The sequence below is a fragment of the Notolepis coatsorum genome (assembly GCF_963971535.1).
Source record: "Notolepis coatsorum genome assembly, chromosome: 11".
NCBI lineage: Eukaryota > Metazoa > Chordata > Actinopteri > Aulopiformes > Paralepididae > Notolepis > Notolepis coatsorum.
Window position 1 is genome coordinate 81,343,587 of NC_140175.1, and position 12,141 is coordinate 81,355,727.

At 40.7% G+C, this 12,141-nt stretch overlaps 1 protein-coding gene across 2 annotated transcripts in view; it reads right to left on the minus strand.

Moving 5' to 3' along the window:
* nek6 (NIMA-related kinase 6) overlaps positions 1–12,141 on the minus strand; it is a 111,751-nt gene that overhangs the window by 7,437 nt on the left and 92,173 nt on the right. For both annotated transcript variants that reach the window (XM_084324110.1, XM_084324111.1), the window contains exons 7-8: positions 5,530–5,637; positions 3,299–3,393 (exon numbers count right to left, since the gene is read on the minus strand). In XM_084324110.1, the coding sequence (XP_084180236.1) occupies positions 3,299–3,393; positions 5,530–5,637 (203 nt within the window). The remainder of the gene's footprint in view (positions 1–3,298; positions 3,394–5,529; positions 5,638–12,141) is intronic.

Below are 12,141 nucleotides of genomic sequence, written 5' to 3' on the forward strand. Positions count from 1 at the left end.
TGTCTAATATGGCCGTCGCTTATCAATGACTTGTTTGCAGTCAACATTGTCGAAAGGGATTGTTTTTTAATCGCTTCATTTCCGTTTTATACCATTTTGAAAAACAGATTTTTTTTGGAATACACAAAACACGTTGAAATTTTTCGGCTATTTATGAATCGTTTTCAAATAAACACTAGATTATCGATAGTATATGTGTACTTATGCACGCTATAGAAGCGGGCTGAAAAATCGATTATCTTATTTCCTGGAGGTTGTGGCCGAGTGGGTGAAGGAAGAGGGCGGGGGGGAACCTCTTTCTCAAACCTACAATAAAATTAATTTAGCTCGTAATCTGCCGCTGAAGTGCCCTTGAGCAAGGCACTTAACCCCCAATGGTGTCAGACTGTGGTTGTACTGGGCAGCTCCCAGGTATGAATGGAACTGTGTGAATGTGAAGCAGGGCGTAGCTGAAAAAGAGCATCTGTGCTCAGCGAACCTACCCTGGGTAAATAAAGGTTAAACATTCTGACTAGAAAACAGCCGTTTCACCTCTCTCACACTGACAGAGAGAGAGGAGGGGGGGGGAGGGGCCCACTGGCGTGGGGGGATGGAGGTTGTGGCCGAGTGGGTGAAGGAAGAGGGCGGGGGGAACCTCTTTCTCAAACCTACAATACAATTTATTAAGCTCATTCGCCAGGGGGAGGCTATCAGGCGCCTGTGGTGACTTCGGCTTATAGTTTGTAATGGTCTTGAGGCCTTTCCATACGGAGGAGGAATTCCCGTCAGAGAGCTGCTGCTGCAGTTTCTCTGAGAAGCGAAGTTTCGCCTCCCTCACCTCTTTGGCGAACTTGTACTTGGCCTGCCTGAACCGATCCACATCACCACTGAGCCTGGCCACCTCCTTCTCCGACCTCAGCCGCCTGAGTTGGGCTGAAAACCAGGGCTTGTTGTTGTTAAAGATCTTCCTAGAGCGGAGGGGGACACACCTCCTCACCGAGGCTGATGAAAGATGTCACAGTGTCTGTATATTCATCCAGGTTGTTTCCAGCCTCAGGCCCCGCCCACTCAACAAAGTCCTGGTCGCGTGTATATTTTCCCTAACGGACTTTCACTTCCGCGTTCGGGTTCCACGATCTGATTGGCCACTGACGTTTCTCTCAAAGCCAATCGCGTTACGCCTAGTTCTATCACTGGTTAAGCTTGGCGACTCTTTCGAAGTTGGTTAAGGTTAGAGTTTGGTTTAGAGCAGGGCGATAGAACACCAGCCCTGATTCCAAACTCTAACCTTAACCAACTTCAAATGAGTCGCCATGCTTAACCAGTGATAGAACTAGGCGCTAGCTAGCTAGCAGGCTGTTAGAGGCATAACTAGGCGTAACACGATTGGCTTTGAGAGAAACGTCAGTGGCCAATCAGATCGCGGAACCCGAACGCGGAAGTGAAAGTCCGTTAGGGAAAATATACACGCGTCCTGGTCACAGCATGCCCTCTCCAACCAGGCGCGGAGACACTCGCATGCCTCACAGGACCACAGTCTGAAGCTCCACACTACAGGTTTTGATAGTTTTAATCTCTGCCTGTAGCGAGGGATCAGGTGTATAAGATGATGATCACTGTTGCCCAGCGCAGCACAGGGGACAGAATGGTAGGCCTGCCGAATTGTACAATAACAATGGTCAAGAGTGTTCGCTCCCCGAGTTGGGCAAGTGACTTGCTGCCTGTATTTGGGGAGAGACCGGCTCAGATTAGCCTGGTTAAAATCCCCCAATACAACAACAAAAGTGTCCGGGTGATTTCGTTCAACGTTCGTCAGCTGTTCGGCCAGCGTGTCTACCGCTGCGGTGACGTCAGCGTCAGGAGGAATGTAATCACAGACGAGGATGTAAGAGTTGAACTCATGATGGGAGCATAATATGGAGTTTGTGTGCAGGAAGTCCAACGTTTTTAAGGGGGGGGGGGGGTCTTAGCCTCCATTTCCTGTAAGGTTGCAGCTGTGTTTAAACTCTACTCTGTAACGTTGCAGTGAATTCATTAGCTCAGTGTTTAAACTCTACTCTGTAACGTTGCAGTGAATTCATTAGCTCAGTGTTTAACCCTCTAAAGCAGTGTCACGCCCCTGCTGGTTGCGTGTAACGGAATATAGAGAGGCGCTTGTCTCTGGTTTTATAATAAAATGTCAAAATGGTGTGTGTGTGTGTGTGGGGAAGGGGGGTTGTAGGGAAATACTGGTCCAAATATGAAGGCAACACCTAAATGTATGTATTTTCAATTTTTTTGATAAAAAACAATATCCAAATAAATGTCTGGTGTAAAAGGTGTATTTGCACCATATTTCACATGGAGGTTCAAAACGCCTAAATAGAACTTTCCATGTTGAAAAAAGAATCCCCGGTAAACTATGGTGTTATTCAACAAAACGCAAGGTTTTTTCACTGGCTGTTTTCTTTTTTATGTCAAATATTGTATGCTCACACAAAGCTAATGTATGATGGTGACTTTACACTGCCCCAGAAATAAAGTGTGGGTTCCCCTGAATCATAACACTCATACTGACTCAAAGAATGAGCTCAGAATTGGCGAAAATATAACACTATGTCCAGGCGAACCTTTGCTTCAGAAGTTTAAACTCTAATTAGCTCAGTGTTTAAACAGTACTCCAAACACTAATTTGGATAGAGTTGATTTTATTGATTTTTTCCCACAATTTATTTGTATTTATTTATTCTATTTTGATGCGCAAAGTGGTTTGTTGTTTCTAGTATGGCTCTGCATGCCAAACACGCAACCAGTCAAAACATCTGTTGGGTTTTCAAATGTCATCAAACTTAAATCCCTCCTCTGTGCAGCTTTTAGATTGCTTGTCATTAGACTCTAAGATAGCTTGTCATTAGACTCTTAGATAGCTTGTCATTAGACTCTTAGATAGCTTGTCATTAGACTCTTTGATAGCTTGTCATTAGACTCTTTGATAGCTTGTCATTAGACTCTTAGATAGCTTGTCATTAGACTCTTAAGATAGCTTTTCATTAGACTCTTTGATAGCTTGTCATTAGACTCTTAGATAGCTTGTCATTACTCTTAGATATCTTGTCATTAGACTCTTAGATAGCTTTTCATTAGACTCTTAGATAGCTTTTCATTAGACTCTTTGATAGCTTGTCATTACTCTTTGATAGCTTGTCATTAGACTCTTATATAGCTTGTCATTAGACTCTTTCATAGCTTGTCATTAGACTCTTAGATAGCTTGTCATTAGACTATTAGATGATTTTAGAACTGCATAAGAATCAAGGTGATGTGGATGTGTTTTTCCTACCTCATACAGGAGACACCCCAGGGACCAGATGTCAGATTTGAAGTTGTAGCCGTTCTCATGGATCCTCTCCGGGGACATGTAGTACGGTGTTCCCACTGAAACAAAACAAAACACAAATTCATAATAATCATCTAAGCTTTTCCTCCTACAGTATGTGTTCCTCCAACCCATGTTGTTGACCATCATCCTAATGAAGGATGATGTGACATAACAATACCAACAAACAATAACAACCTTTTCACCATTTAAAGGTAGAATCTGTAATGTCATCAAGCAGCGACCTCTAGACAAAAAAAGTCCTGCTTGATACTGCACTTTGTTTACATGTTTTGTTTTGGTCTGATGTGTGGGTTGGAGTTTAGTAACTTATTATACTGTGAAATTCTCCAGACCTCTCTTGTCAGAACCTGAGGTGTCGCCAGCAGTAGCAACCCTCCCCCATCCTCACTCAACTCCAACCCACACATCAGACCAAAATAAAACATGTAAACAAAGTGCAATACCAAGCGGCGCTCTTTTGCCTAGAGGTTGCTGTTTGACAGTATTACAGAGTCTACCTTTAACTCATTGAGCGCCAATAACAAGATATCTCATTTCTGAGTGCCAACGTTTGAGCGGCAATAACGAGATATCTCGTTTTTCGTTCCTTTTTTTAAATTGTCTATTTTCTTATTCTAAACACTCGCGCGGGCCTTTGTGAGTGTGCCTGGGACCTGCAATGACGATTGAATCCTGACAGGTGGCAGTATCGTCTACCTTATGAACTGCATGGGCCAGTTTAGTGTGGGGTCGCCCCACGCCGCAGTGAGAGCAACCAAAGCACTAGGAAGTGAACAGCAGTGAGCAAACAACAGCCATCTCACATTCGACAATGGCGATCGCCTAGAGCGAACTATTGGATATTATGAAGAAGACAAAATGGATGATATGGATGATGATTATGGATGATAAGGTGCGTTTCCACCAGACTATGTTGGACTCAGCACTTCTGGTAAATCATAAAAATACTATAGTCAAACCGGCCGATGAGGAAACCTATTTGGCTCCGTGGCATAGTCTGGCCCGAGCAGACTATAGAAGAAGAAGACAATGGATGAGGGCCACCTAACGTTATGTATTGATCCTGTTCTGATCCAAGACACTTGGAGCGAGAGTGGAGTACCTGCTGACAAAGGTAACGTCTATTTTACCGAACCCCATCATAAAACATGCTTTTGTAATGATCACAGCGTCGGAAAACGACTCCCCCCCGATGGCTTTGTGAAGAAACATGGTCGTGTTTACCTTTGACCTGACAATAATATAGGTTTCAGGCGAGCAGCCGCGAGATTTGTGCATATGCGCACAAAGCACTCTATATCTCACAATCTAGAAAACCAGCCTGGATTATTGTGAAACGAGGCGATTTTTTGCGTGGTATAGCGCACAAACAAAGGTATGTAGAAATAAACAGCTTTGTCCCTGTTGGAGTATAAATAGTGCCTGTCAAATGAGCCATACTATTGTCTCCATAGCTATAATATAGAATATACGATGGGTCCACAAACATTGTGAAAATGGTCAATAACGCTGGCGCCATGGAGTAAAGATGGAAAAACAGCATGGCAGTCAATGAGTTAAGCAACAAAGAAATAATCAAAATGGTATACAAATAAAAAATAAAGTGCCCCCTCAAAAAACGATAGGCCATTTATAGCATTATGAGGGGAAATACAGATTAAGACACTGAATAAATTTGCATACACAAACGTTTCCACTGGTTAGCGACGTTAATTGGGGACTGGCCCTTGGGACTGTTGCCAAGGAAACCAGTGCACCATTGGTAAAAAATTTATTAAGAGAAGAGATAAGAAAAGATAAGACAAGATATGATAAGAGAAGATAAGACGAGAAGAGATGAGAAGACAAGAAAAGATAAGAGATGAGAAGATAAGATAAGACACGATATCAGAAGAGATGAGAAGATAAGATATCAGAAGAGATGAGAAGAAGATATGAGAAGAGATGAGAAGAAGATATGAGAAGAGATGAGAAGAAGATATGAGAAGAGATGAGAAGAGAAGATAAGATATGGGAAGAGAGAAGATGAGAAGATAAATTGATGAGAAGATAAAATAATAATGAGATGATAAGATAAGGGAGAAGAAAAGAGATGAGAGGATAAGAGACGGGTGGGGTGAGTGAGTGAGTGAGTGTGTGTGTGTGTGTGTGTGTGTGTGTGTGTGTGTTACCTAAGGAGTGTGCGGCGGTGGTTTTGGAGCTGAAGAAGCGTCCCAGTCCCAGGTCCCCCAGCTTCACCTCCCCCGTGGCTGTGATGAACACGTTGGCTGGCTTGATATCTGTCACACACACACACACACACAATTATGTAAGCAGGATTTAATTATTATTGTCGTCACACTCCGCTGCTGAACTGTGTTGTGTATGAGGCAGAGAGGTGGAGGTGAGAGGTGCAGGCCGCCAGGTGGTGAGAGAATGCAATGTGGTTGTTGGGCTGCAGAAGGCGATAATATGGCATCAAATGTCATATCACAATCGTTTTTGTAGTTTTGACCGTATATCGCTTTTCCAGTACAAATTAAGATAATATAAGATATTCCTTCCATTCCTTGGTCCCCTTGGGGAAATTCAGGCATGTGAATGTGATATGACTTTTTAGTTGTTCTTACTATTGTCATGTTGTTATTGCATTCAAATGGTCTATTTTATTTTACTTTATTTTGTATACTGCTGCAATCTTTCTGATTAACTTAAAACTAGAGCTGGGCCATTAACGGCGTTAACGTGCTGCGTTAACGCGATACTAGTATCGCGCGATAATATAATTGATGCAGTTAATTTTCTTTTTACATTTTTTTTTTTTTATTTACCCAGGGTAGGTTCGCTGAGCACAGATGCTCTTTTTCAGGAACGCCCTGCTTGAATGAATGAATGAATGAAAACTTTATTTAACAGATTGCAGAATGGGTACAATACAGTACGGCTCAATACATACAATTGTTAAGGGGATGCAGACCTGAGAAAGACGTTTGTCTTGTTTCCATCAGGCTTCACATTCACACAGTTCCATTCACACATGGGAGCTGCCCAGTACAACCACAGTTGACACCATTGGCCACTGAGCAACTCCACTGGAGCAGTTGATTTGCATTGGCAGGGTTTGGCCCTGTCAAAAATATTATAGGCACTATAAGTAGACACCGCTACATAAAACAAGCTGGTCTGCCTGAGTGACTGGTGGAAGAAGGAGAAATAGAGATTGGACTGATTGAGTCAAGCCATGTCACATAGTTCAAGTTTGAAATGCTTCTTTCTGTTTTGCTCCTGAGAGTGTGCTAGATACTGTACTGTACTGGTAATATTATTTATTTGTGTTAACTTCTGAATAAAACAACTTATTAAACACAAGTACATCTTATTGAAATTTTTATTTTTGTATTTTATTTTTGTATTATTTTTTAAACAAACATATAAACAAACATGACAACACACGATAAGATATACAAGCATTATTAACAGTGCACATCCAATGAAATCACCATATAGTTAAATGTCTTATACAGGATATACCCCCAATACCTGCTATCTAATACCCTACACACATATGCTCTAGCTCGTACCCCCCCCCCCCCCCCCTTCCGGACCCCCCATTGGATAATCCATCCATTATCCCTCGCTCCTAACCAGACACTACCATTATATGCTAGCTTTTATTTTCTCCACCACTTCTAACCCAGGGATTAAAGCAAAAAAAAATCTCCTGACTGAACTTTTTTTCTGGCCAAGTCATATTCTTATTTTAACCTCTACTGTATTTTTTTTTTAATAGCGTTAGCGTTTTAAGGGAGCCTACTTGTAGAGCGAGCCTACTGTCCTGACTGTGACTATAGAGACCCTACTGTTGTGTGCTGGAGAGCGTGAATGCAAGTCTTGTGGCTAGCTTCTGATTGATGGCGAGCTAGCACCCCTCCCCACTTTGAACCATGAACTAAATGGCTTGTTATCATACAAACAAGGGACTAAACACGTTTCGCAATTATGCCACAACAACAATGGACAGTCTCCTCCCCACCGTTTGTATATATTTATTTACCACCCACTCACTCACCCCCTCCTAATGTACAGTCTCCTCCTCATCATATGTATATATTTACTGTTAGGATCTCTGGGTAACAGTACTGTATATTTGCATATCGTATATGTGACAAATGTAACAGTACTATTACTATATACCTGTAAGGCATGTATGTCCCTATGTCATAAATGTCATGATGTCATGTGTATGTTGTGTATGTCATAAATGTCACTATGAATTGAAAATGGGGGACCCTGATGATGTAAACAAGACAAACGCCTTTCTCTGGTCTACATCCCCTTAACAATTGTGTGTATTGCTACTGGATTTACAAGATCCAGAGTGAATGAATGAATGAAAACTTTATTTAATACACGAGACCCTCTTCTTGGGACCAAGTAAGGTTTTGTCGATAATCCAATGTATAGTTACAACCCCCCCCCATCCCACCCAACCACCTCCAATGTACAGTTTCTTCGTCAAATGTATATACTCTTTTTAGACTATTTTTGTATCACAAACAAACAATAGGCTACTGTATTTGTAAATCTGGTATGTCATAAATGTATAGATGTAGCAGTATTGTCTATCTGTATGTCATGTGTGTCATATATGTTATGATGAACTGAAAATGGGGGACCCTGATGTAAACAAGACGAAAGTCTTTCTCTGGTCTGCATCCCCTTAACAATTGTGTGTATTGAGCTGTACTGTACCCATTCTGCAATCTGTTAATAACAATCAATCAATATTTAACAGATTGCAGAATGGGTACAATACAGTACAGCTCAATACACACAATTGTTAAGGGGATGCAGACCAGAGAAAGACTTTTGTCTTGTTTACATCAGGGTCCCCCGTTTTCAATTCATAGTGACATACATGACATACAGGTATATAGTAATGTTACATTTGTGACATATATGATATGCAAATATACAGTACTGTTACCCAGAGATCTCCCGGACAAATGGGAGAAAGACGTTTATTGAGCTTAAAAACAATTGATACCGCAAATAACGTTCTGATTAACAAAGTCATTCGTTTTGTGGCATTAACGTTATCTAGATTTATCAACATTCATACATTTATCAGAAAGCGAGCGGCGCAAGCACACACACGAAACACCACCAACAACAACAACAACGACAACAACACACTGCTTGTCGCGTAAATAACGTTCTGATTAACAAAAGGCATTCGTTTTGTGGCATTCACGTTACCTAGATTTATCAATAGCAATAGTAATATATATGTTTCTTTAGACTAGAATAAGTCAAATGAACTTACGGTCTCGTAAAAAGTTGCCGCATGGTGTTGATGAGTCAAGTTTACTCGCGAGTAGAGCTAGACGCTAGAGAGTCTCAAAATGGGCGCTTCCCATTGGTGCTGAGCACAGCGGAGGCGGGTGAAAGGGCTGTAAACTCAGAACAATCTCGCCTTCTGGTTGGTTGCATTTGCCTGAGAATTTGCCGATTGCTCGCAAATGACTGTTTGGTGCGGCCGCGGTAGGGGAAAAAAGGATATTTGACGCCTCTGATTGGCTCAGGTTAAAATCCGTCACGACTCCAAATCAAATGACGGAATCTCCAAATCAAATGGACGGATATCCGTCCCAAGACGGAACGCTTTAATGCCTGGATTCTAACCACATTGTCATTTTGGATTCATTGAGACCCAAAATGCTTGCTGTAGATATTTCTTGATAAATCACATCGAGATATGTAATAATCCAGACCTTTCGGCAATTTTTTTCCGGTTGGAACCATCGTGATGCTATCAGCTTTTTAGCCACTGTGATACCCGATAAAACCAATCTCTTTAGCTGTGGATGTACTGCACACTCAAAAACATCATTCAGCAGTAATACAGAGGGGTGTACAGGTATATTCAGAGTTAAGAGATTTGATAATTGCTGGGTCACCTCTTTCCAGAATATCTTAACTGGTGGGCAGTCCCAGTACATGTGCATAAATGTCCCCTTGTCCCCATTTGTACATAAGGAGCATTTGGAGTCTTGTTTAAGACCCATTTTTTTCAGTCTTATAGGAGTTAAGTATGTCCTGTGAATATAGTTAAGATTTATTTGTTGATGGTCCGGGTTCCTTGATGTAAATCGAACATTTGCCCAGGCTTCTTGCCAATCAAAATCACTTTCCAGGTCTGGTATATCCCTCCTCCAGACGGAGTCTAGGTGGAGGGTTTCATACGAGGACGTTAGTAATTGATGATAAAAATCTGAAACAAAACCTCTCGATGTCTCTCTTTCATAGAAGAATTTGTGGTATCTGTGGTGTTCAATTGGTATCTTTAATGGAACACCGTGAGACTTCAAACATAACAATAACTGTGTGTAAAAAAAAATTGTGGACTCGGTGAGATACAATTTTTTGCGTATTTCTTCATAACTACAAAAACCCTGTTTGTTAAAAACATCACCTAATGAGTGTATGCCTTGCTTTTCCCATATAGGGAATCTTATAGGTCGTTTTCCAATCAAGAGTGCATTGTTATTGAATAAGGGAGTATGATTATGCCATTTATGTGGGTTAGAATATTTTTTTTGTGTTTCACGCCATATCCGGATCGCATGAGTAATTATGGGGCCAAATTTCCGTTCGCATTGCTTAATTGATAATTTAGTGTATGCTATGTCCTTCAGTCTATGTGGGGCTACTATATTTTCTTCAAATTTTCTCCAGGATACTAATGCTTGGGGATCAAACCATGTTGTCAATGGTCTTAAAGTGTACGCCTTAAAATAGTGGATAAAATCTGGAAATGCCATACCACCTTTGTTTCTCTGTGCGGTGGATCTTTTTATACGTGGTATAATTTGTATGTGGAGGAGTGTAATTTTTTCCAGTAACCCTCTGGAGGGGGTAACGGTAGCATTGAGCTGAAGAAGTTGATTCTAGGTAGTACGTCCATTTTAACTATTGATATCCGTGCCTGTACTGAGTTTTTAAGTTTTGACCACCTATCAAGATCGTCTTTGATTTTGTTTTGGATTTTTATGTAATTGTGCTTCACCGTTTGTCTTATGGTGGGGAATATTTCCACTCCCAAACATCTAAAGTGTTTTACCATCTTATTGAACATTATTTTGATATTTCATTACCAATTATCATAGCAAAACAGCTTTTTCAAACAGTCTGTAATGCATTTTGGAAACGGGAGATGGGCTCATGGTGTAATGGGCCACCTGGCCTGAGAAACATAAGGAGGAAAGAAAAAGTAAGGACTTACTTCTGGTCATTATTTGGGTAGAACACACATATTTTGAATGCCTTCGGCAGATTTCTTTTTGAGCCATTTTAATCTACATTAATCTAGATTAAATCCAGGATTGCAGATAGATTAATCTAGATTAAAAAAATTAATCTATGCCCACCTCTACTTAAAACATATACAATATGTATCCTTTCTCAGCCCAATCCATTCTGTTCCTCTTACTAGCTCTGGATAGTTTGCCACAAACCAATGCAAGGTGAATGGGGTCAAGCTCCTGTCTGTACAAGCTGACTGAAGCTCACTGAAATCTACTTTGTGTGCTCTGTGGAGTACATTTCAGTGAGCCTTCAGTCCGCTTGTACTGACAGTAGCTCGACCCCATTGACTTTGCAATGGTTCATGGCGAACTATCCAGAGCTAGTATGAGGAACAGCATGGATTGTGCTGAGAAAGGACTCTACCATCTACATCATCGCTGGTAAATAAGAAATAGGGCCAGGGGTCCAATGTTCCTTTAAAAAGTCTTAAATACAGTCTCAACGGTCTTCAAAATGTTATGTGCATTTTTGTTTTGTCTTTTCTTTTTGGTGACTCACTTCCTAGAAGAAATCATCACCAACACACAGACCAACCTTTTCTTTTGTCTTTTTACTTTTCACATTTGTGTTTGTGTCAAAATCAGATATTTAATTCTACCCAACATCAAAAAGGCCTTCAATGGACTTGTATTAGATGAGGACTTGTATAGATGAGGACTTGTATAGATGAGGACTTGTATACGATGAGGACTTGTATAAGATGAGGACTTGTATAAGATGAGGACTTGTATAAGATGAGGACTTGTATTAGATGAGGACTTGTAGATGATTACTTGTATTATATGAGGACTTGTATAAGATGAGGACTTGTATTAGATGAGGACTTGTATAAGATGAGGACTTGTATTAGATGAGGACTTGTATTAGATGAGGACTTGTATAAGATGAGGACTTGTATTAGATGAGGACTTGTATACGATGAGGACTTGTATAAGATGAGGACTTGTATAAGATGAGGACTTGTAGATGATGACTTGTAATAGATGAGGACTTGTATAAGATGAGGACTTGTATTATATGAGGACTTGTATTATATGAGGACTTGTATTAGATGAGGACTTGTATTAGATGAGGACTTGTATTAGATGAGGACTTGTATTAGATGAGGACTTGCATAAGTCAAGTCAAGTCAGTTTTATTTATATAGCACATTTACAAATGACTAACAGCCAAACCAAAGTGCTTCACAACATGGTAAAAACACATACAATGCAATAAAATACACTAGAATTACAAAAAAGGTAGAGTACAGTACATATAAGAAAGCAAGGGCAAAGTGCAATAAAAGAGACAAGAAAATTAGATAAAAAGTGACAGCGGACGTCATGTATAGATGCTGGGCTAGCTCTGGTCAAAAGCCAGGGAGAAGAGGTGTGTTTTGAGCAAGGATTTAAAAGCCTCTAGGCTCTGGGCAGATCTTATGTGGGGGAGGCTGT